This window comes from Cyprinus carpio, chromosome B19, assembly GCF_018340385.1.
Source record: "Cyprinus carpio isolate SPL01 chromosome B19, ASM1834038v1, whole genome shotgun sequence".
Classification (NCBI taxonomy): domain Eukaryota; kingdom Metazoa; phylum Chordata; class Actinopteri; order Cypriniformes; family Cyprinidae; genus Cyprinus; species Cyprinus carpio.
The window spans coordinates 5,514,884-5,542,134 of NC_056615.1; the positions used below are offsets into that span (position 1 = coordinate 5,514,884).

General features: G+C 35.5%; 2 protein-coding genes across 2 annotated transcripts; both read left to right on the top strand.

Moving 5' to 3' along the window:
- The first annotated feature begins 1,491 nt into the window (after window positions 1-1,491).
- LOC109060272 (GTP-binding protein Rit1-like) lies at window positions 1,492-15,684 on the top strand. The gene is made up of 6 exons (XM_042745197.1): window positions 1,492-1,647; window positions 3,946-4,035; window positions 6,451-6,507; window positions 8,274-8,347; window positions 11,913-12,104; window positions 13,936-15,684. Exons 2-6 carry the CDS (start codon window positions 3,954-3,956, stop codon window positions 14,164-14,166), a joined length of 636 nt encoding a protein of 211 aa, XP_042601131.1. The 5' UTR covers window positions 1,492-1,647; window positions 3,946-3,953; the 3' UTR covers window positions 14,167-15,684.
- Window positions 15,685-16,499: 815 nt separating this feature from the next.
- On the top strand, window positions 16,500-22,430 carry LOC109060273 (peroxisomal membrane protein 11B-like). Its single transcript, XM_042745201.1, has 4 exons — window positions 16,500-16,784; window positions 18,285-18,400; window positions 19,378-19,579; window positions 21,046-22,430. The coding sequence occupies exons 1-4, from the start codon at window positions 16,726-16,728 to the stop codon at window positions 21,455-21,457; spliced, it is 789 nt and encodes a 262-aa protein (XP_042601135.1). The 5' UTR covers window positions 16,500-16,725; the 3' UTR covers window positions 21,458-22,430.
- The last annotated feature ends 4,821 nt before the right edge of the window (window positions 22,431-27,251 follow it).

The window sequence follows — 27,251 nt, forward strand, 5'->3', positions numbered from 1 at the left end:
TTGAAATATAAATTTCAGAATCATTCTGAAGGTACACTGCTGTAATAAGCAAATGGCTTGTGTTTCTTTACCATACTCCTCTTCAAAACTTCACTTCCCGTCTTCTGAGATGCCTTCATCTGATTGGTTTTTGAAGGCAGAATAGATGTAGGGCTATTCTTTGCTGCCTTTGATATCCTACAATCCTGTGTTCAATTCTGTGAGCTAAAAAAAAAAATAAAACCTGAAAGTTGTGGATGGTGGTAAGCTTGTATGTAAATGTAGGTTTCTGACCAACTTTTTCTTGGGAGAAAATAGTACTGTAGTAATTAATTATTCGCTTTATCACCAAAGCTCCCTCTGTTTTGTAATAAAAACCTTAAACCTTTATACTGCCTCACAAGTTTGTCCAAAATCACTTTTGTGAGGTACCCTTTTGCCTGCAAAGTCAGCGAGGCCTCAAATCAGCAGCCTACGTTTTCTGACGCAACGCAATGTTGTTTGGTGAGCGGGTACGTTCGGCTGCATCCGAAAATTTAGGCAGGTGACATGCTGCCTTGCTGCCGTATGAGACAATGACTTTGCAGGCAGCGTTTTTGCACGAAGGCACCGCATTAAACGTATTTTGGACAGGCTTCTGAGGCAGAGAAATGGTTTAATGATCTACAGCAAAATATAGAGAGCTTTGGTGATAACTAAGTGGATATTTCATTACAGCAATATTAATTTCGTTGATCAAAAACATACAAACTGACCACCGACTGCAACTTTCAGACGCCATCTTTATTTTTTGGATTAATTTTAGCAGAATGGAACTCACAGGATTGTGGGATATCAGTGGCAGCGAAGGATACACCTATGCTGCCTTCAAAAATCGGCCAGATGAAGGCATCTCAGGAGACAGGAACTGAAGCTAACACTGAATTCGGATGTGCCTTGATGCCTTCCTACCTTGGAATGCGTCCTCCGAAGGCAGCATTTTTCAGTTTTCGAATCCCGCGAAACGCACACACTGCTTTATGGCAGCAACAAATGCACGTGTATTACAACAGTACTTAACTGTAGGGGCCTCCAGATTCGCAAGAATTACACAAAACTATGTAGCTAGAGTAGGTATGTGAATTCTGTAATCATATAGTATCATGTGCAACCATGACTGTACGTGGTACCAACAGTATTTTGGTAATCGAAAACAAATACAACATAAAAAGATTCAGAAAGCTTCTTAATATGGATAGTATATACTATAATCTGTCTTCTCTCTCTCTCTCTCTCTCTCTCTCTCTATATATATATATTTTGTATTTCTTTCTTTACAAATGTAGGCTACTTTTAATTTATTAGAATTTTACGGTAACAGCAATAACTAGTAGCTATGATTTATCTATGTAAATATATTTATTATCATTATCAAATGCATTTAGATATCATTTATTAAAAAGTATTTATATTTACATTTCACTCTATATAACTTGTTACCGTGGTTATATATTTGTCGATGGTCCGAGAGTAACGCTGCGGGCTTTAGGACCCGTCTGTGCTCAGTCCTCCATGGCTTTGTATGTTTACAGTGAGAATTGTATGGCAGGAATTTTCTAACATCAAATATTTAAACATCATTTGCATCGATACAGAAGTCCCAATGGAGACAGGGATCCTGTGACACAGGTAAGCCACCGAGTAACTCAAACAGTCGGCTTCTAACCATAGTTTTTTCACGTACAGAATCACACTTTTTAAAGCATAACCTCAATGTCTGTAACCGCGGCGGGAACTGTGTTAGTTTATTTTATTTCAACGATTCAAGTGTTTGTAGCAGTGCAACCCTGTCGCTTCATAAACAAGCCTTGTCATTCACATCGATGAAGTGAGGGCAGTCCTCCAACAACTTCAAAAGAGTGTTAAAACTTTCGCATGGTTTTGGTCAAGTTTATAAAACTCACTTTGTTAATACAACTAATAAAATGAGTCATGCACATATACGTTTTTGATGTATTCTCAGAGATAAACTCGCTGCAATCGTCGACGCGGTCGGTCTATTAATATAACTAGCTGTGATTTTATTGGAGGTAGTTTTGTTAATTTCTCTTGGTATGTTATTTTTTAATTGGGTATTTTCTAGTTCTCTCGGTCTGTTCATTTCAAACTTGGTTTTTAAGATTTTTACTTGAGGTCATGCAAGTGTTCCTTTTCGACTTTTTTAACAGTGGTTTCGAGGTGCAGCTGCCACTCAATGACTCAAGGCCTAATATTAAAGAATGCGTTTTTGAACTTGTACCATAGTAACACTAGTTTCCTCTAACATACCGCGGTTACTATAGTTAATATCGTTAAGTAGGCTAGCCTGCAGTAAAAGTGTGGAGTCTTGGCAAAGCCACTACTTTCATCAAATTACACTAATCAATAAATTGTCACAAATATTACGAAATCTTTAGACACCGTTTGAAAAAGATCCCACATTAATTTTGATTTTACAGTACTTTGAAATGCTTACAAGAAATGGTCATTAAAGGGACAGGCTTAACCTTCAGGAAATGGTGATTGTGAAGGTCAAACTACATTTTAGCTGCTTTATTTTCTCAGTTTTCTGTGATATCATTGTTGCAACCTTGTAGTTTTTGCAGCCAGATTTTGTGATGTGTAAATACAGTTTAAAGCTTTTACTACATTTTAGATTTTTTCATAATAGATTATATAATAAGCATGTAGATCAGTAAGTTGGCTTTCTCAAGCCAACTTAATTATAAGCATGAAGTTAACAAATGAATAACAAGCATGAAGTAAACAGCTGAATAATATAAATATTTATAATAAATTATATAAACCCTATATGCACTGTAAATAAGGGTCAACAGATTATATAAACCCTATATGATATGTTGCCAACTATCCAAATTAACAAATTGGACTCACTTGTTTGTAATATTTTTATAATAAATGAATTTATGTTTCGGGTCAACATGACTATCCAAATTTTATAAACCCTATATGCACTGTAAATAAGGGTCAACAGAATGTAATTTGATATACTTGGTATTTATTTTATAATAAATTGCTAAGTTGTTTATTACAAACTAACAAACCATGGATGCAATGAGAGCTGCTCAGACCATTTTGTACAGGTTTCCCATAAAAGATAACAATCAATTATGATAGGAACACAAAAGCGCAAACAAACTCAATTAATATTTCTATTAAAATGATACATGTACAGTATGAAATGAGGGGGAGGGGAGCTGCACAGAACACACACACACACACACACACACACACACACAACACATTATTAAATAGAGCTGCTCAAAACTAAAAAACACCACTCAGCAGTGTTGTTCCATTGTCTAATATTATTTCCACTGACAATCACGTAGAAGTAACTAATGCAGCATCGCAGTCAATGACAATGGAAAAATACATCTGACGGGGGTACACTGGCAGATAATCTATTATTGACGTGGTTAATGTAGCACCCTCCCCGTGGATGCTTCGCTTTGTCACATGAATAGCTCGACAGAATGACTCACTTCCTCTTCTCCATCAAACTGAAGCGCTGGTGTCAAACGCAGCCTCGACCAAGTGCTGTTTTTTCTGGGTGCAGTCAGTCACATTCTGGCGTGTTCCGCTACAGGCCTGCATTCATGCAGCGGTGCAGCTGTGGAATCAGACGCTCAGCGTTTCATTGTTTATTATGATGGCTTGACAAAGAGTCCAACTCCTACTAGAACTTGCAAACTATATTAACAGCTGTCTAGCAACCACCTAGTAATGCCTTTCAACCACTCAGAGCACCCTATCTATCTATCTATCTATCTATCTATCTATCTATCTATCTATCTATCTATCTATCTATCTATCTATCTATCTATCTATCTGAGTGTCTGTCTGTCTGTCAATCATTCTTAGAACTTAAACGTTTAAAGTTTTTAAAACTATTTTGAACAGGTTTTTGCTTGTGTCTTGTTTCAGTTATTTGGATGGAGTCCTCGCGGAGCATAGGGGGTCACTCCCGCGAGTACAAATTGGTGATGTTAGGAGAGGGGGGTGTGGGAAAAAGTGGTGAGTAACGTAGTTCTCTCTCTCTGTCTCTGTCACTTCTTTCTGCTGCTGTTGTTGCTTTCTTGGTTTTATTGGTTCCCATTCCCAAGTCAGCATCTGTCATTGTCAACAGAAGATCGAATTATTTCATTTTCACTGTTCACTACAAGGTTTTAACCCAGTCGTAGATAAATCATTTATTGGATGGTATAACAGGCATTTACCAAATTGATAGGGTCAATTTTAATTTCTTGCAACTATAAGAAATATAAATATTAGTCAGCAGGACTGCAACCAAGGATTATTTCAATTAATCGACTAATTGCCAAATATATTGCTGATTAAATCGGTAGGCTTTGATTATTGTATTCAGCTTTTGAAATTAGTTAAAATGTTGAGTTTTATAAATATTCTAACAGATAAATAAAATCACTTCAGTTTTTGAAAATTGTATTAATATTATGTAATTACACTTATTTTTTTTACAATACAAATAAATACAGTATATTCGGCACACAAAATGTGATGACAGATGAGTGACATTCACATTCACCATTTAATTAGCTATATGAAAAAGTGACACAAATACCATATAAAATTATATTGTAAAATACGTTATAATGTTACGATAATCAAGCCAGTCCTCAGTTAGATCAAGCTTTAATCTCTGCAAACCAAGCTATCACTTTAATTTAATGATGTGTCTTGGATTTTTTCATTAGATAGCTCCACACGAGAGATGCTTTATAACAGAAAATCTATTTGTAATTCTAACTGAAAGCGACACTGACACTGTTGTATAAAGATTGATAAATAAACATGATGTGACTGGACTTTAATGGAGTGCTGAACTGCAGAGCTTGTGCAAACATATCCACATTGCTATAATTAGATGCTTTCTTAACTGCTGCTTTCTCACCAGTCATTTTTGTTGTTTATTTCATTATTGAGAGGAAAGCGTGCATGCAGCGTTTATTTACACTTTCATTTTAATGGCATTCAGCTGCGTTTGCGCTCTAAACTGCTGTGTCTGGGAGAGCTGAATGAGAGTCTTGCACTGCAGTGCCACACTGGTCAAACCTCGTTATTGCTGGCTCTTACATTAAGTCATTAGATCACATGGCAATTCGACAACAACAATATTTGTCGTCAATTTTTTATTGTTGACGATAATGTTGACTAATTGTTTCCGCCCTATTAGTCGGTATTGTAAGTAAGTAAGAATAAGCAGTTCTCAGACAGTATTAACAAAAATATGATTGTTTCCCTAAAATTCTTGTGAGTTTTTTCAAATGTAATTTAGCAGTTATTTAAACAGGGAGCTGCTAGAAAGTCACTTCATAATGCTTAAATCCTCCAGTGAGAAAGTCAGAGGTGTCTGTGGCTAGGAGCATTTTTTTCAACACTTTCCTCTATAAGAAATTATGTCCTTTTTCATAAAAGCAATTTCTAATTTTTTTTTTGAAAGCAACTTCAGTCTCAAATATCCATTATATTGAGGCTCTTAAAAGCTTAAATGTTTCTATGTCTACTGCAAAAAGGCCCCCAAACAGGGATGTGGGCTAAACTTGGCCTTTGATAATGGGGAAAAAATGTCCAGTATCCATTTGCCCATTAATTTGTGGTGGTTAAATATGCTTAATTTTAAAATAATTTAAAATAATGACAGTGCAAAAAGTCTTAAAGGGATAGTTCACCCAAAAATGAAGATTCTGTCATCATTTATTCACCCTAAAGGTTATTTTTCAATCCTCCTGTTGAACACAAAAAAAGATATTTTGAAATTTGTTGGTTACCAAACAAAACATGGCAAACATCATCTATTTGGTTAGCAACATTATACACAGTATCTTCTTTTGTGGTCAACATTATTGGGTGAACTGTCTCTTTAAATAGACTTCCCTTCAACTAAAATTTAAATTCCTAAATTTCTTTCTTTGATTTTGGCATGAAATAATTTTGTGCGATTGACCCTTGTGCAGATTTTAGTGGTTTTCTTTCTCTGTAGCCCTTTATTGTGGTCAGACAGTGGGGTGGTTTCACAGCCTTAGACGTACAGTCACAGGCGGGCAGACAATAAAGGTGTGGGTGTTGGCTCAGTGCTTCAGTCTGGTTGTTACAAAGGCACAGGTGCCTAGCAACTTCCTTCCCCTCCTGGAGTCTGTTGCCTAGGAGATGAGCGGAGGTCACCTGGTGAGGATCTCACTGTTCGAATGCACTGCAGAAGGTTCTTTAGGGTGACTGATATTCTCTCTTTATATCGCTGTCTCCATGGGAACAGAGCAGAGAGCGCATACAGAGCAAACACATGCCGACAGCAGGGTGTGTTTACTCCACACGAGGGAGAAGGGGGAGAGGTTTACACTCTTCTCATTGAATTTCATTTTACCACAATTATGTAAGAACTCTGCTTGTCTTGTTCTCATTGTCTCACAGCCATCATCATGCAGTTTATAAGTCACAGATTTCCAGAGGATCATGACCCCACTATCGGTAAGGAAATCATTAATATGTCCTCTTAACTCATCAGTCAAGTTTTTTACATTTCAGAGTGATATTGCATTACGTTTTTGTGACGCCACAAGTATAGATGACCAAAGAATTTGGGTGAATTCTGGATGTGTCAAAAAGTCACATCTCACCTTCAGGTCACCCAAGATGTAGATGATCTTTTTTCTTCATCAGATTTGGAGAAATGTAGCATTATTTCACTTGCTCACCAATGGATGCTCTGCAGTGAATGGGTGCCGTCAGAATGAGAATCTAAACAGCTGGTAAAAACATCACAATAATCCACTCCAGTCCATCATTTCTTGTAAAGTTAAAAGCAGTGTGTTTGTAAGAAACAAATCCATCATTAAGGTGTTCTAACTGTTGCTTCCAGCTAAAATATTCTCTATCTATAATATTGCTTCCTCCAGTAAAAAAAAAGTAATTTCGTCTGAACAGACCAAGCACTGTTTACAAGAGAAAAGAGTCCAAAACAGCTCTAAACAAATATGTGGGTGGATTTTGATGCGAGAGAACAACAGGGGATGGACTTTTTCCCTGGAGGAAGCGTTATTAATGATTATGGACTCAACAAAACTCAACAAAAGTTAAAGTTAAAACTCCTTAGTGATACAAACATGCAGCTTTTAACTTCACAAGTCATTATTTGATGGACTGGAGTGGTGTGGATTACTTGTGGATTATTGTGATGTTTTTATCAGCTGTTTGGACTCTCATTCTGACGGCACCCATTCACTGCAGAGCATCCATTGGTGAACAAGTGATGTAATGCTACATTTCTCCAAATCTGTTTCTATGAGGAAACAAACTCATCTATATCTAGGATGACCTTAGGGTGAGTACATTTACAGCAAATTTGCATTTTTGGATGAACTGTTCCTTTAATGTGCAACTTGTTTGAATACAGTAATTTTCTTTGGTATTGGCACAGAAATGACACTTTGAGTTGATGTCTAATTTATTTTTATGATGTAATATTTCTTTTCTATTTTTAATAATATTATCTAATAATGTAACCTAATAATTTGACTTTGTTATAAATTGGAATTTAGAAACAGAGTTATTTACATCCTTACAGTTCCTTACATGCTTTACATACATGTTTAGTCTATTTTCAATGATTTTTCTTGAGACTGTGAGGTGTTGTGTCTGTCTCACACACCATTCTAAAGTTTGGAGTCTGTAATATAAGAAGTGTTTAATTCTAACCAAGGCTGCATTTATTTGATCATACTGTAAATGCAGTAAAACAGTAATATTGTGAAATATTATTGCAATTTAAAATAACTAGTTTCTATTGTAATATATTTTAAAATGTAATTTATTTGTGCGATCAAAGACTAATTTAAGCATCATTACTCAAGTCTTCAGTGTCACATGATCCTTCAGAAATCAGTCTAATATGCTGATTTGCTGCTCAAGAAATATGATTATTATCAATGTTGAAAACAGTTTCATATTTTTGTGAAAACTGGGATTTTTTTTGATAAATAGAAAGGTGAAAAGAACAGCATTTATTTGAAATAGTATCTATTTTGTAACATTATGAAAGTCTTTACATTTAAATTTAATGCCTTTTAATTTAATGCATCCTTTTAAAAAATGGAATGGTAGTGTTTGTATTTACTAAATATACCCCTAAATATAACACTGATGTCTCTTCCCATTTAAGTTTTTTTTTCTGTTGAGCTGTTTAATGTTGTTGTGTCCTCTCATCAGCCTCCATGCATGTGTTTTTCTGTTTTTAGAGGATGCCTATAAAACACAGATCCGCATAGACGATGAGCCAGCAAACCTGGACATCTTGGACACAGCAGGACAGGTAGGCAGATTAAAGAAGGACACAACAAGAGACACTGAAGTGCAAAAAGCTGTCTGTGGTAAACTGTGCTGCTCAACTTAACATTTTATTTTGCAGACTATAAGTAGGTCATTCTCAAATGTGTCTCACTTCTCTTTTTCTGTGTCTATCTTTGCGGTTGTCACTTCACAAGACATCAGCATCTTTTTCGTCATTGGATCACTCAGCGATGTTATAAAATACATTAGTCATCTCATCACGAGTTTAATGAAAATTTGCCAACAGTATAATAATGTAGTGTTTAGGGTTCATTTGGGAACATTGTTGAAACCTTCAGGGAATGTTTTATAATGCATCTGTGGTATGATGTTGATTATGACATAAGTTTTGACCGCAGTATAAACTAATCTCTTGGTTTTTTAAAGCAAACAAAATTCTTGTTTACAGGTACGCAGCCAGAAATATAGCCACAAGACTTATATATAAAATTGAGTTTGAACAAGAGACTAATGAGGTAAAATTGCTTAATAACATTGTTTGTGTAAAATTATATCCATTTAGGACTGGGCAATATGGCAAAAAATTAGAGATGCACCGACTGCAATTTTCTTGGCCGATTCCGATTTCTGATTTTTTGTAAGTGTGATCTGCCGATACCGATTTTTGTCGATTCCGATTTTCTTTCTAAGAACTATAATTGACAGCATATACAAGCAAAAACGTACTTTTCTTCAAATCAAAATTTTATTTTAATAATTAGTGGTTAAATATAAATATATATATATAATATATATATATATATACAGTAAAGCCAGTTCTTTAATCAACGGTAAATTCCATCAGGTGCGTGATTTCACATACAGCAGCTGTTACTACACAGAGCCATTGCTAACTGACAAGCCACGCAAATCAATGCGGATAATGAACTGGATTTGCACAGCTTGTCAGTTACTCATGAGATGCGCATCAATTATCGGCCGATATTTATCATGCACCCCTATTCATAATAAAATCATTTATTAAAAATTACAATTTCCCAAGTTACAGGATCTTCTCTCACTTAAACAAGTAGAAATAACAATTAACTGAAAATGAGTTGGTTTATAAAATAAAACAACTTTATAAACTGACATTTTTCTCTTTTTTACTTGTCTTACAAAAGTCAAAATGTCCTATGAATGAACAAAACTGAAGTGTACAATACTCTTTCAAATAATAATAGTGTAGTAATAATGCAGTAAAATGTTTCCAGCATATGTATATAAATGCTACTTGAGCATTAATGGCAAGTGGTTCCCCCGTGGTTTATTTTAGCCATAAAAGTTTCACAAATAGCAAAATTAGTGTCTTCTTCACTCACACAAAAAAACTTCCACGCCAACAACATGTTTGCATTAGGGCTGGGTTTTGACATAAATTTCATGATTCGATTCGATTCTCATTCACAAGCTTTCGATTCAATTAGATTACCAATTTGATTCGATATCGATTATTTTGGATATATATCAAGTACAGTACTTGCCAAATTTTCTCAAGGAAAAAAAATGTCTCAACTAAGGCTGTAAAATATGCATGACAGTCATTTGGTACTACATTACTGTAATATTGAAGGTTAAAATTAACTGATTTATAAGCTATAGCATAAAACTTAAAATTACACAGGTTTTTAAAATAATAAAGTTACAATTGCATAATAATATTTCTACTTCAATTTGTATTTTTTAAATATAAAACCTTAAATGGTGGATGTCGTAAAAAAAATTGATGGATTTATTCAAACATAAATTAAACATAAGTACGGTAAAAATTATAATGAATATGTTATATGGTACATATATTTAGCAATACCCCTCTCTACAGTTTATTTTTCTATCTGACTAATGAGTTTATGGTCACCGAATACTTTTGTTTCTGAGGTAAATGTGACATTATGTGACATTGTTTACAAGACGTTATATTGATGTCTTTGCGCAGCTGAAACACTGATTGAGAGATTACATGAGACAGGATACAGATTGTAAAGTTGTACTCTTTCTTTTAACTTACCTTCGGATGTTTAGTTGTGACTCATGTTTATTTTGAGCTGAAGCTATTAATGTGGAGGACATGATTAGTTCACGTGCGCCTCGCGCTGCTGTGTCTTTTGAACTGAGGTGCTCCAGCGATCTGTCACTCCAGATTAAACAGTCCCAAAATGTCCCAAGACTTTGTTTCATATTAAAAGCACCAAAGCACAAAGCGATTTATTGGATGGGAAGTGCCCTTCAATGTTCTGTTCATTAACTGAACAGACAAGACTAATTGATTCTTGGGATTTAAGAACCAATATCATTCCATAAAAAAGAGAATCGATTAATATCGAGATATTGATATATTTTACCCAGCCCTAGTTTGCATGCATGTAGACGGATCGGCTCAAAATCGGAAAGACGTGAGACTGATCGGCCGATCACCGATCAGCGCCGATCATGCAGAAAATCGCCCAATTCCGATCCCTGGCCGATCGATCGGTGCATCTCTACTAAAAATATTATCATGATATTTCTATATCATACAATATCGATATTTATCACAATATTCATCTATTGGTAATGGGGAAGGAAATTCCACATGTTTGAAAAAAGTTGAATTAGTAAAATTCAACAGTTTGGTCATTATTTAAAAATGTAATCAAATGAAATTACTTCAAAAAAAAAAAAAAAAAAAAAAACCTGCACATTTTTAGTGTCAAGTAAGATGCTGAACAACAGAACTGTATAAACTGATGAAAAAATACCTTGGTTGTGTGATATTCCTCAAAAATATCATTATTATTATTATTACTTTGAGAATTATATTTTACCAGGCTATACAGTAGTAGTATATTTCTGTAATAATTTCTTAAAGTTAAAGCAGACTTTTATTTTGACGGGTTGTCCCGATGGTCTTTCACTTTCAGTGTGTATTTGACGGTAGTATTTTTTCTCAAATGAAAGGGTGTAGCGCTGGTAAAGAGACTCTCAGAGCAGCTCCGGAGACTGAAGTTGATGTGTTCATGTCCTCATATATTAAAATCAGTGAGCGGCACATGTAGGCTATTTGTGTATAAGACGAAACAGCGCCATTCATTCACACAGAGACGCGCCAAACAGGCAGACTTATTAGAAACATGCACTGACGGAAATTACTTGCACTGTATTTTATACATAATAATTTTCTATTTTTAACAGTTTTAAATCAATTTTAAATCAATGTTTAAATCATTTAAAAAAAAATTATTCCTTGTTTTATTGTTGTGATTATTTTTTATGATTATTTTGCTTCCTTTTATGTAAAGCACTTTGAATTACCATTGTGTATGAAATGTGCTATATGAATAAACTTACCTTGACTGGTAGATTAATACATATCCAGTAAAAATGTCCAGAGCATATAATTGTTGACAATATAAATTTTATCGCAGTTTTGATAAGATACCGTTTTAGCGTCCAGCTGTAACTGCTCTTGCCCTGACAATGTAAATCTGATAAATCCCATAATTTTGCATGATGCGCACAAGGATACAAGACAGTGAGTTTATAATGAAGATCTCTTTGTCTGAAACCAGGCGGAGTTCACAGCCATGCGTGATCAGTACATGCGAGCGGGTGAAGGATTCATCATCTCATACTCCATCACGGACCGCCGCAGTTTCCAGGAGGCTCGCCACTTCAAGCAGCTGATCTACCGCGTGCGGCGCACCGTCGACACCCCCGTGGTGCTGGTGGGGAACAAGTCTGACCTGGTCCATCTCAGACAGGTGGGACGCTTTACCTCAAACCCCTGTACCTCAGAAATATTCACCCCCCTCAGACTGTACTGCCTGATATTGTGTTACGTAATGGAACCATGGTGTATCCCATTCAAAATACTACGGCTATAATGTGACAGATATTTTTGCAGTTATATTGCGGTATGATTATGTATTTTTGTAGGCCAGCCCTTAAATTAGCATCGCCCAGATTCCCTTCATTATTTTCCCTCAGATTTTTCCATTGGCTTCTTGATTATTGCAGAAAATAAACTCTGTGACCCACAAAAGTTTGAAATTTGAGGTCTAAATACAGTAAAAAGCTGAACGTAGGCTGTAAATGAACTACACCACTTAACTTAAACACTAAGCTTTTGACAACTTTTGTTTTAAAACATTGTTCAGATGAGTTTATGTGTTCAATGTCCACAGCAACCTTTGTAGTCCAATTTAGACACTTGCTAGCAGCCACCTTTTTCAAGACTAGTAAAAGCTTCTTTCTGTTCTCAGCTCCAACCGTTTTCCTTCTGTCTTTATGATGTCTCAATTCCCTGCCACAGGGACGAATCCCTAATGCACAGTGCTGCCACCTCTGTGCTTCACCGTAGGGCTGATGTCTCACTGTGATGTCTAGCATTGTGCCGTCTGAGAAGAACAGACTCTTCCTGGTCTTCACATGCCTTTGTGCAAACGATAGTCCATGTTAATTTCTGCAAAGGGATACTCCACCCCAAAATGAAAGTTTTGTCATTAATCACTTACCCCCATGTCGTTGCAAACCCGTAAAAGCTCAGTTCATCTTCGGAACACAATTTAAGATATTTAAGATGAAAACCTGGAGGCTTGAGACTGTCTCATAGACTGCCAAATAAATAACAGTGTCAAGGTCCATAAAAGGTATGAAAGTCATCGTCAGAATACTCCATCTGCCATCAGACGTGCAATCTGGGTTATATGAAGCGACAGGAACACTTTTTGTAAGCGAAGAAAACAAAAATAACCACTTTATTCAACAATTCCTTTGTCAACGGTCTCCTCTGTGTCTCCTCTGTACTTGGCAGTCTATGGGACAGTCTCAAGCCTCCAGGTTTTCATCTTAAATATCTTAAATTGTGTTCTGAAGATGAACAGAGCTTTTACGGGTTTGGAACGACATGGGGGTAAGTGATTAATTTTCATTTTGAGGTAGAGTATCCCTTTAAGAAATAACCTCACTGTATAGTTTTACCATGATGCTGTTAGTTACTGCATTCCTTAGTAATTTATGTCCATCAAAATGCTGTAGCTATTAGTGTAATTATACATATTTTGTAATTATATATTGTTATAATTATGAATATTGATCAAATACATTACAGTTATATATATTTAATTATATATATATATATATATATATATATATATATATATATATATATATATATATATATATATACACATGTATATATTTAAATCTGTAAACGGATAGACACTACTGTTCAAAAGTTCAAAGATCAGTGAGATTGTTTTTAAAGACATTAATACTTTTATTAAGCAACGATGCATTCATTTGATCAAAAGTGACAGTAAAGACATTTATAATGTTACAACTGTTTTTACATTGAAAATAATATGAAATCTTGAGCAACAAATCACCATATTAGAGTGATTTCTGAAGGATCATGATACTGAAGACTGGAGTAATGATGCTGAAAATTCAGCTTTTCATCACATGAATAAATTATATTTTAGCATTTATTATAATTTTTGTTTTATAATTTTATTAGTTATTTTTTTAATACTAGGCACAAATGAAGGTGTTTTGACTGAAGGGCTGTTTGTTTCATCTTCACACGTTCAGGTGTCTGTAGAGGAGGGCAAACAGCTGGCGAGGGAGTTCCAGTGCCCATTTTTCGAGACCTCCGCGGCGTTCCGCTATTACATCGACGAGGTGTTCGCTGCACTGGTGCGTCAGATCCGCCAGCGCGAGGCCGAGATGGTGCGGGGCAGCGAGAGGAAAACCCGGCGCAGCCATTCCTTCTGGAGCCGCCTTAAAGCCCCCTTCCATAAGAAACAGCAGTCCGAGCACTGAGAGAGGTGCATGATGGGATACCACGCCCTTCCCACCTGCAGCTGTATTAGTCCCATCTCCCTCAGATGGTTTGAGAACTGTATTTATAATTGTCTCCCAATCATTTCAGTTAGACTAAACCCTCACTGTGCAGGACACACTCACCGTCGTCATTTGGGACGTGGGCTGATTTACTGATGTTAGAGATTCAGAAAGAAATATTAAACTTGACAGTAGTTATTATTTAGTATTTTTGGACAGCATTATACTTTGTGAAGGTGAATGTCTGGGGGATTGCTGTACCTCATATTTTAGCGGATGGGAATGCGGAAGGATGTGTTTTTTTGAAGTGAAGAGAGGTGCAGGGTCACGTCAGACCCGGGTCAGAGATTTGCTAGTTGGAATAAAATGAAGGTCGAATGAGTTTCAGAGAGCATGTTGTGCAGAGCAGAAAGAAGGAGAAGGAAGCGACGTGTTGCAGGATGGGTAAATCTGCAAGGGTTTATGGTAGAAATATTAATCTGCCAGTATAATGAGTACTGTGAACCATTCCTTTTGTTAGACATATTTAAACAGTTGATTCAACAGCAACTCTGTTCTTTAGCTTCTTTTTAAAAACTGGGTGGATAACATGTCCGGGTCACATTTCACCCCAAAAGTGTGTTATAATTATTATTATTATTATTATTTAAAATAAATAATTTAATAAATAATCAATAAGATGGGATGCACTGCAAAATATTTTCATAACTGGAAGCAGATTCCTCCCAAATACTAGGATGTTTTACATTTGAGTTTGAAATTTACAATTATTCACATTTTTTTAAATTAGATTCTCATTACTGTAATGCAGTAGTATTTTACAACTTAATATATTTTTCATTATACAGTACATTAATGATATATTTTTTTAAATTCAGATGCAGATGTTAAAGTGGGGTCGCTTTATTGTTATGGAAATAATGCAAAAAATGCTCCTAAAAATGCACTCTTCTTAAATCAAAATAGAGTTTATTATATTCTAAATATAATTATTATATTTTGATCTGAAATATGACCTGGACATGTGAGATTCAGTCAACTAGGATGCATTTGATGGAAACTGAGCTGTATGAATTAGTTGCAAAATACACTGTATGAATGTTTTTTATTTTATTTTTTATTTTATTTTGCTGAGCAATATTCAGGTCCACCTTTGAGCACATTCACAGGCTGACCAGCTTGATTATGATTGAAAACAAAATTGTTTCCTTTTTTACACAGGGTCATTTTTCCCCAGTGGTGTCTGTAGTCAGTGTGTAGGCAAGGAAAGACTTTAATGTGGCTTCTGATGTGGATTTCCTCTCTTACACATGCTGTGCGCTTACTGCGCATCACATTTGAATAGTATGTCTGTTCATTCTGGCATTTCATGCAAATTCATGTCATTGTTTTTCTTGTTATTATTAGATTTTATTTTTTAAGCAGAATGGGTTTACTATATTTTCCTTTATTTATTGTTATCAAAGATTCTCAAATAAAATTCACTTTACCAATCTACAGCATGGTCTGATTATTTTTATTATTATTATTTTTAGCCTTGTATTGTTTTGTTCTTATAGTTATTAGCAGTAATATTAAATACAATATTTGTGACTCTGGACCACAAAACCAGCCTTAAGCAGCACGGGTATATTTGTAGCAATAGCCAAAAATACATTGTATGGGCCAAAATGATCAATTTTTCATTTCTTTTCTTTTTTGACCAAAATCATTAGGATATTAAATGTTTCATTAAGATATTTTGTAAATTTCCTACCATAAATATATCTAAACTTAATTTTTGATTACTAAAAATATGCATTGCAAAGGACTTTATATGGACAACTTTAAAGGCTTTTTGTCCTCAATATTTAGAATTTTTTTTTTTTTTTTTTTTTTTTTTTTGTGCACCCTCAGATTCCAGATTTCCAAATAGTTGTTTCTCAGCCAAATATTGTCCTCCTAACACACCATACATCAATAGAAAGCTTATTTATTCAGCTTTCAGATAATGTATGAATCTCAATTTGGAAAACTTTGACCCTTATGACTGTTTTGTGCTCCAGGGTCATATACAGTGTATCAGTAATATTAAATGTATACCTTTTAATTTATTTGGCGACCCCTGGTGGTTGTTTTTATTGTAGTCGCCAGAAACTTGCAGTGAATTAATTGAACTTTTGTTGTCGTTACATATTAAATCGATCTAGCCTCTAATAAAATAAACTGACACTTTTAGGTTATTTGTGTGCCATCTCCGTGCGCGCTAAACACATCTGCCAAAACATGCTTCACTGTTATTCGCGGAAAACTTTATCCAAACGCGAACGGCGCGTGTCCCTCTTCATCTACCGTCCGTGGATTAAAGTGTCACAGCGACAAAAACATCAAGCGCAACACAGCAAGCATGCCGCATAATTCCAGCCACAGACTACAGTCAACAGTGCGTATTCTCTGAAAACACCAAGGAGCTTCGCGGTGAGCTGTTTGAGGTGTATAGGCGCGTGAATCTGCGTGAAGCGGCGCGTGAAGGACGCTAGGCCCAGCGCGCGGGTGTTTATGATGGAGTCGTGGGTGAGATTCAGCGCGCAGAGTCAAGCCAAGGAGCGCGTCTTCAGGTGCACAAACACTCACAGTATCACTCACTGCGTGTTTTAGGTCATAGTATTTACTAAATGCCATGTAAATATCATATATGGATATGAAACCCATCCAGTACCATGTCACAAAGAACACCTACTACTTTCAGAGTACACATACAAGGGCTACTTTCGTTATAAAAGCATATTTTCAAGTAACCATGCATTTGAGCTCTAATGTTGTGGTGTGTCTTTGTGATTTAATGCAACTGTCTTCAGACCTTTGTAGGGATGTACACTACCTGTCAAAGTTTTTGAACAGTGATGTTTTTTTAAATAATTATTTTCTGCTCACCAAGCCTGCATTTATTTGATCCAAAATACAGCAAAAGCAGTAATATTGTGAAATATTTCTGCTATTTAAACTAACTGCTTTCTATTGTAATATATTTTTAAATGTGTTTTATTCCTGTGATCAAAGTTGTATTTTCAGCATCATTACTCCAGTCTTCAGTGTCACATGATCCTTCAGAAATCATTTGCTGCCCAAGAAACTATTATTATTATTATTATTATTATTAATATTTAAAACAGTTGAGTAAATTTTTTTCATTACACTTTGATGAATAGAAAGATGAAGATCAGCATTTATCTATACACTGTGCAATTCAGAAGCTTGGAGACAGTATTATTTATTTATTTAATAATTTATTTATTTTTGGGAAAGAAATTAGAGAAATGAATAGTTTTATTTAGCATGTATTTTTTTTATTGATTTTGTGTGGTGGTTTATATAGAAATTAATACTTTTCTAATTTATTTATTAAATGTGATCAAAGTATTTGCTTGAACTATCATATTATTATTTATTATTTTTGACGTAAAAGTAACTTTGTATAGAAAGATGAAGATCAGCATTTATTATACACTGTGCAATTCAGAAGCTTGGAGACAGTATTATTTATTTATTTAATAATTTATTTATTTTTGGGAAAGAAATTAGAGAAATGAATAGTTTTATTTAGCAGGGATGCTTTAAATTGATCAAAAGTGATGATAAAGGCATTTATAATGTTACTAAATATTTCTGTTTAAGATAATGCTGTTCATCTGAACTTCTATTCATCAAAGAAACCTGAAAAATTCTACTCCGCTGTTTTCAACATAATAATAATAGAATATTTTTTGAGCAGCAAATCTGTATATTAGAGTGATTTCTGAAGGATCATGTGACACTGAAGATTGGAGTAATGATGCTGAAAATACAGCTTTGATAACAGGAATAAATTACATTTTAAAAATAAAAATAAAAAAATAATAGAAAACTGTTATTTAAATAGTAAAAATATTTTTAAAATGTACTTTTTTTTATGTATATTGGATCAAAGAAATGCAGGCTTGGTGAGCAGAAGAGACTTCTTAAAGAAAAAACCCCGCCAAAAAACAAATCTTACTGTTCGAACCCTTTTGCCTGGTAGTGTAAGTGTTGTGATACTAGTGCAGTCTGAATGCTGATGTACTGTAATTGTGTTTGAGCAGGGCTGCCCAGTACGCCTGCACACTGCTGGGGTACACGCTGCAGAAAGGAGGAGCGAGAGTCGAGCTGCTGAACACCATCAAACAGCTGGAAGCTCACATGAGCCTGACCAGAAAATGTACGTTTAAGCTCTTCTGCTGAAGTCAGTGGCTGGAAGGATCAGGGTTGGGCGCCATTTGATTATACGTTACTCTTTGAATTAACAGGATGCTGAATTGGAACGGCAGCAGAGGAATAGTGAATAGCAAATGAAGGAAATTCAGCTCAGTCACACATTTTCATTAGAGAAAGCCCTACGCAAGTTCTGTAGCGAAATACAAAGGCATAATTAATCCTCAGAGACTCAGTGTTACAGAATTGCAACATATGCATACAGCAGTTAAACAATACTTAATTTTCTCTAAATATAGGTAACTATCATGCATTACAGTAGCTGACACTTTGTAGTTTATTACAACAGTATTAATGGGAAGATTAACTGCAATTAACTTTCTAAAGTCACACAACATTGTGGCAGACACAATTTTTAACACTTTAGTGTACGTTTAGTACGTAGCTGACATAATTTTGTTTTACATTTTATTTCTATACGGCTAGTGATGGATTGCATGCCCTGATATTTTTAATAAAAAAATTAGATTTTTTTTTTAAACTTAAAAATGCAACACTGGGCATTAGGGGTTAAACTTTTTTCTTTTTTTTCTTTTTGGTTCAAAAATATATATTTTTATCTGTTTTCTAAACTCTTTAATCATTATTGTCTCATTTTTATAACAGCTTGGTGTTTAAATGGAATGGTATTAAAATACAGAAATGTCTTAACTTTTCGTGACTGTATGCTGTGTTCCTGTTGGTAATTTTGCAACATTTTTCCACCGTCCCAATGCAAATACAAACTAATGGCTTGACATGTTTAAAAAAGAATACATCATAAGTCATTTCCTGGGTCTCTGAGTGAGGGGTTTAAACTGATTATACTAATAATTAGTGAAGTGGTTGCATTAGATGACTCCTGAGGCCTAATGTCTTGTCGTGTGTGTGTTGCTGTACTCGCTCAGTGTTTGATTGGTTGAGTCTGTGTGTGTTTTGTGTCAGTGATGCGGCTGGGGAACTCGGCTGAAGCTCTGCAAGCAGCCAAACGCACCGTGCATCTGTCAGACTGTGTGCTGCGGCTCTGCATCACAGTGGCCCATTTGAACAGAGCCATGTATTTTGCCTGTGATAACGTACTGTGGGCCGGCAAAACAGGACTGCTGCCTGAACTGGACCAAAACAAATGGAGCCAGAGGTCCTTTAGGTGAGTGCTGGATTCATTTGTTTTTATTTTTATTTTTTTTTTGCAAAATGTTCTAAAATGTTAGCAAAATGAAATCATTCCAAAAATGTAATACAAACATATGTAATATACACACACACACACACACACATTTATATATGTATGTATGTGTGTGTGTGTATGTATATCTATCAGAACTGAGGGTGATCTATAGTAATTTCTAACTGTAATTCCCACCCTGTCCAGTTGGTGGCGAGTGTGCTCCAGGGTCTTTTGCTATGCCTTTGATTTCAGGCGAGTACCCTCTAGTGCAGTGAAAGAGAGGATCAGCTCCGCTTCGCTTGATCTGAGTGTCTACGGTGATCTATCACACCACATTAAAGAGCGCCAAAATGGCATTTAATGTTTGAATTTTCTAATAAAATGGACAGAATGTGAAAACTGAGACTTTGTTTCATATCGAAAAGTAACAAGGCACAAAGCTTAGCCCGTTGAGGTTTATTGGATGGGAGGTTCATTCATCAACTGAAAATAGAATTGACTGGGTTTAGAAAAGCTAGTGTTAGTTTTTTCTTTTTTTTCTTTTCTTTTTCTTTTTTAAAGAAAACAAGCAGTAAATGAATAGAGTGCAAGTCTAAAAGTTTTTTTTTTTAAGAATGGAATTAGACTAGAGAGTACTAGATTTAGAGGGTCAAATAAAGATGGATATATTTTTTTTTTATTTTCTGTTTTTATTTTAATTTTAGTTACATTTGAGTACTTTTGTGTTTTTGTCATTTTAAATGTATGTATAGTTTTAGGTATTTTAGATCAAGTGAAACTTAATGAAAATGATAAATGATGGCAAAAAAAAAAAAACCCAAATTAAACATTTTTACAAATTAAACATTTTTAATTTCAGAAAATCATCAGATACTTAATTTTTATTTGTTAAACATTAACTGAAATAAAATAAATATTTTATTTTGGTTCATTTTATAAAATTTTGTTATTTATATGGTTTTGGTTACCTGTAATAACCTATATATATATACACGCACGCATGCACACACACACACATATATATATATATATATATATATATATATATATATATATATATATATATATATATATATATATATATATATATATATATTAGTAGAACGTAATTTTCTGTAAAGTTGTATATAAAATTTATATCGTGAAAAGCGTTATACAAATAAAGTTGAATTGAATATATATATATATATATATATATATATATATATATATATATATATACACATACACATGTGTTTGTGTGTGTTTGTATATAAATATATTTGTTTCTTTTTCTATTTAATTGATTTTGCATCAGCAATGTTCCTGGATTTTATTTATTTATTGCATTTGAATGTACATGTATTTTTATTTATATGGAGATGATTGCATTTAATTGAATGTTTTGAACAACGCATGAAATTCGCAATCTAATAACCCGACTTTTTCTCACTTCCTGCTAACAGATACTACTTGTTCGCTCTCATCCTCAATCTAGCGCGAGACGTGTATGATATCCGTCTGCTGATGGACAGAGAGTCCCGCAGCAGTGCAGCTAAAAGCTTTAACTCCAGTCCGTCTCCCCTCACGCCGAGCCCAGAGAACGGAGGAGAGTTCCCTCTGACCCCGTGTCCTCTCCCAGCCCTCCCCGTGATCTCAGCCAGACTCAACCAGCAGATCCAGCTGCTGATCACGGTGCTGCGCAGCAACCCTCCGCTGCTCCTGGACCTGCTGAAGAACCTTTGTGACGTCTTCATCCCGCTGGACCGGCTGGGCCTGTACCCCACGGGCTCGGGCTTTGTGGGGGCCTGCGGCCTCACGTCCTCCGTCCTGTCCATCCTCACTATAGTTCACCCCTGGCTCAAACTCAAGCCCTGAGTCCCAGCATGAGAACTACCTGTGCTGAGGCTTTATTTCTGGAGAGAACCTCTCTTGAGCTTGCGTAGATAGCGGGAAGGAGAATGTCTGTCCTTCATTCCAGTTTAACTGCACATTCAAAACCGCTTCTCCTACGTGTGGAAAAACTAAAAGCAAGATCTGACCTATTCTAATTAAACCCAGTAATTTATGTCTGAAAATGTCCCAGTCTTGCTATGCAGCTATAATGCTGTAGTTTTCAGTGTGGGGTGTTCAGGTGTGCTTGTGATTCAGCACAGAACAACTTTCATGAAGAAATGTCAGGGTCAGATTTCACCCCAAAATCTGCATAAATGAAATGTAATGCAACAAATATGTGACCTTTACAAATGTACATTACAATTGAAATAATTGCATTTTAGAAATAATAGTATAGCTTTGCTAGATTCAAAATGTCACAGGAAAAGAGTATACAGTATATATCTTAAACTGCAGCATTTTATTGAACATTAAGCATTTTTTTTTGGTCAAACTTGCTAATCAAACGTTGCACAAGGATACTGCTTAGAAATGTAATACTTTATCCAATAGATCCTTTTAAAGCCTATGTCTGTGTTTGAGGCTGTTTCTTGTTTTTCAATTACTGGAGTTGTGAACCTTTGCAATTTGTTACCAAACACATTTCAAATCTAGTAGTTTACATTTTTTGCAGTGATTAATAAATTAACAACTAAAAGGGATTTGGGGAATGGTTAAGAAGTACTATGTAATGAACTTAATTTAATTAAACTACATCACTGACACAGAGCTATAATGCAGATTGTTTTTTTTTTTTTTTTTTTTGTATGTGTGTATACGTGACCTATCGAGTTTTACGTAACAACCATATTTTTGAAACTTCTTGAATGTTAATGCTATGCATCACTGGGGTTGCTGATGGTGACATGATGGAGCTGTGAATCTAATTTTGAAATAAATAATGCCTTGAATTTTATTCTCTACTCTTGATTTTTCCTCATTTTCCATGTGCATTAATTGGGATCGCACTCATTTTATACAACGTCAGCAAATCGGAAAGCTCTGGAACTTTCTGTCAAGATTTAAGGTTATAAGGTTTATTTGTTATTCATCTGTTCACGTGCTGAATCACTCGATGTGTATTGTCCTGCAGCTCAACACTAGGGGGAAACACATCCCAACATTTACTACCGGAAACATGACCGTTTCAATAAAGCTTTTTCTTTCAGATAAGCAAATATGTTCAAGTGACCAGATTTCTGAAATCATATCCTAGGTCCGTGCTCAAAATATGATTTAAATCTTAACTTTGATTATCTATGTATTAAAAAAGGGGAACAATATATTTTTTAATTGTTTTGGCTCCCAATTAATATCTTAATTAATATACCTAATTATAGTGATGTTTGCAAACTGACCCATAGCTTTAGGCTAATACAATTCACCAAAAATCAGTATGAAAAACTAAATAGAAACTACTGCAAATAGCAAACAGATCAAAACAGTATTACATCATAACAAAATTATGACTTTACAAAAACACACACAAAATAAACAAATGAGAACATGATAAATAAAACTGTATTTAACCATAAAAAAAAAAAAAAAAAAAAACATTTTCCAATTATAGGCTATTCAACCTGTTCATTTTCAGACAGTGAAATTGATATAAGTAGGCCTATTCCTTATTATTTTGCATTTTTGGCACATTTTGAGGAAAACAGTATGTACTTTCTGCAAGTGTGATTGAGCAAGTGTGACTGTTGATTTAGCTTTTTCTTCTTTTTTTTTATTCAATCATTCATATCTGAGGTGTAACTTTCAGGAACATTTAAAATTGTGTGCAAAACAATACCGAACACTTAAAATAATACACACAAACAGTATTACTTTAGGTCCCACTTTATATTAGGTGGCCTTATACTTTTCACTTACATTTAAATTAATTATTTTATACAATGCACTTATTTAGTTTTTACGTTGGACTTATATTAAAAAAAATACCTGCATGTAATTACATCTAATTTCTGTAATTACATTTATAATTACACATCCCTTACACCTTAATCCTACCTATACCACCACACCTGTCCCTAACCTTACCCGTATCCCCCCTCAATAGCAGCAAAAATATTTTGCAATACAATATGAATACAATAAGTACATTGTACTTATTTTTCGATGTAAGTACATAGTAGTTAAGGCCACCTAATATAAAGTGGGACCAATTACTCACCCTCATGTCGTTCCAAACCATCTTTGGGCCACAAATTAAGATATTTTTGATGAAATCCGAGAGCATTCTGACCCTCCATAGACCGCAAGGATTCTTACACGATCAAGGCTCAGAAACATAGCAAGGAGATTGTTAAAATAATCCATGTCACATCAGTGGTTCGACTGTAACTTTATGAAGCTACAAGAATACTTTTTTGGGGGAAAGAAAACAAAAATAACGACTTTATTTAACCATTCATCTCCTCTGCATCACCCTATAGCACCATTTTGGAGAGTATCACATGTGTAAACAATGTATGCTGTTCTGTGTCAGCCGCATCGTACGCAAATACGCTGTTTACATTGTTTACGTTTTGATCTGAGCGTAAACAACGTATCCGCGTACATACAGGTGCTTCTCAATAAATTAGAATGTCGTGGAAAAGTTCATTTATTTCAGTAATTCAACTCAAATTGTGAAACTTGTGTATTAAATAAATTCAGTGCACACAGACTGAAAGTAGGTTTAAGTCTTTGGTTTCTTTTAATTGTGATGATTTTGGCTCACATTTCACAAAACCCACCAATTTCACTATCTCAACAAATTAGAAATACTTCATAAAAAAACATTTGTTAGTGAAATTGTTGGCCTTCTGGAAAGTATGTTCATTTACTGTACATGTACTCAATACTTGGTAGGGGCTCCTTTTGCTTGTTTAATTACTTGCCTCAATTCGGCGTGGCATGGAGAGTGATCAGTTGTGGCACTGCTGAGGTGGTATGGAAGCCCAGGTTTCTTTGACTGTGGCCTTCAGCTCATCTGCATTTTTTTGGTCTCATTTCTCATTTTCCTCTTGACAATACCTCATAGATTCTCTCTGGGGTTCAGGTCTGGTGAGTTTGCTGTCCAGTCAAGCACACCAACACCATGGTCATTTAACCAACTTTTGGTGCTTTTGGCAGAGTGGGCAGGTGCCAAATCCTGCTGGAAAAATGAAATCAGCATCTTCAAAAAGCTGGTCAGCAGAAGGAAGCATGAATTGCTCCAAAATTTCTTGGTAAACGGGTGCAGTGACTTTGGTTTTCAAAAAAACACAATGGACCAACACCAGCAGAAGACATTGCACCCCAAATCATCACAGACTGTGGAAACTTAACATTGGACTTCAAGCAACTTGGGCTATGAGCTTCTCCACCCTTCCTCCAGACTCTAGGACCTTGGTTTGCAAATGAAATACAAAACTTGCTCTCATCTGAAAAGAGGACTTTGGACCACTGGGCAACAGTCCAGTTCTTCTTCTTAGCCCAGGTAAGACGCCTCTGACGTTGTCTGTGGCTCAGGAGAGGCTTAACAAGAGGAATACGACAACTGTAGCCAAATTCCTTGACACGCCTGTGTGTGGTGGCTCTTGATGCCTTGACCACAGCCTCAGTCCATTCCTTGTGAAGTTCACTCAAAGTCTTGAATCGATTTCGCTTGACAATCCTTATAAGACTGCGGTTCACTCGGTTGGTTGTGCATCTTTTTCTTCCACACTTTTTCCTTCCACTCAACTTTCTGTTGACATGCTTGGATACAGCACTCTATGAACAGCCAGCTTCTTTGGCAATGAATGTTTGTGTCTTACCCTCCCTGTGAAGGGTGTCAATGATTGTCTTCTGGACAAGTGTTAGATCAGCAGTCTTCCCCATGATTGTGTAGCCTAGTGAACCAAACTGAGAGACCATTTTGAAGGCTCAGGAAACCTTTGCAGGTGTTTTGAGTTGATTAACTGATTGGTATGTCACCATATTCTAATTTGTTGAGATAGTGAACTGGTGGATTTTTGTTAAATGTGAGCCAAAATCATCACAATTAAAAGAACCAAAGACTTAAACTACTTCAGTCTGTGTGCATTGAATTTATTTAATACACGAGTTTCACAATTTGAGCTCAATTACTGAAATCAACTTTTCCACAACATTTATTGAGATGCACCTGTACGTTGCATACATTGTTTATGCATGTTATACTCTCCAAAATGGTGCTAGGGTGACGATAAGTAGGATGAATGGTTGAATAAATTCGTTATTTTTGTTTTCTTTGCACACAAAAAGTATTCTCGTAGCTTCATAAAATTACGGTTAAACCACTGATGTCACATGGATTATTTTAACGACGTGCCTGTTATGTTTTTGGGCCTTGATCGTGTTAATTACATTGCTGTCTATGGAGGATCAGAGAGCTCTCGGAGCTCATCAAAAATATCTTAATTTGTGTTTTGAAGATGAACGAAAGTCTTACGGGTTTGGAACGACAAGAGGGTGAGTAATTAATGACAGAATTTTCATTTTTGTTGAACTATCCCTTTAAACCTAAAACCAAAATGCGCTCTTATCTTAGGACACCTTTGATGAACTTTTCTGATCCACTTTAAATGTTGACTACTATAGTACATACAGGTTCCATTCATACTATAAAGAACATATTAATAACTAAGGTTATTTAGTAATTAAAACGTAAAAAAATATGGATTCAGAAAAACATACTAGTGTTTAATATGTTTAAGAATCACATGTGCATGGCTCTGTGGTTGTTTGTAATGCATGTTTAATTGCACAGATTGAGAGCGCAGGCTCCTGCTGTGAGTGAGTGTCGGTGGAGGTCTGTCCTCCTACTCTCTCAACACACTTACATCACACTGATTCACATGCTCTGTGTCACTCCCACATGGGTGCATTTGTTTGCCTTACCCCCAACCCTCTCTCTTTCTCTCAGTCAGGCTCAAAATCACTTTTAATTATCCAGTACATGTACAATGTTTGCAAAATTGAGCAGCTGATTCTCAAGAGAGGCCATTGTTGGAGTAATAATAGGAAATGCTACACGTGCCTGTTGGGCTTTGTATTGATCTCGAATGTTTTCACTAGGACGCGAATTAGAGAAATGGTGAGCAGGATAGGGAAGGGTGAAGGTGGTCATCAACACCACCCACAGTCACCCACAGCAGATGCTTTCTTAACTCGCTCTCTTTATGTTTCAATCTACACCCTTTCTTATCAGGCAACTCTCTTTATACTGGAACATAAGCTATTCTTTTATTAGGCTCCCAAAATGTAGTAGTCATGGAAATATTAAATGGCTTTGTGGCAGTGGGGTCCAGGTCTGAGAGTAGTACTTTTCAGTGTGGTCTCATATGTTTGAACCCCACCAACAAAGATCTGGACACACACGGTGCTGCAGACAGTCACATTAAACCAGGACCTACACCACTTTTGAAAGAGACAGCGAGAGGATGAGTAATGTTTGGCGCGTCCCAACAGAGCGTGTCTCTTCATGAGTCTGTGCCAAGCTGAGCTTAATGCTGTGTTAATAGACAACTGATTGTCTCTGAACACGGACCCCACTGGAAGTCTTTCTTACATAAGCTCAGGTTTGAGCTCCAGACTAATCACATCATTGCCAAACAAAGTACAAAACACTGACTACTGTTGCAAACTGAAATGAAAAGGATGATTTTGACAGTCATCGAAATACAAAAGCATGGACTTAAAGCTACAAAACATTTTTTAATTAATTCTATATGAATTTTAAGATTAT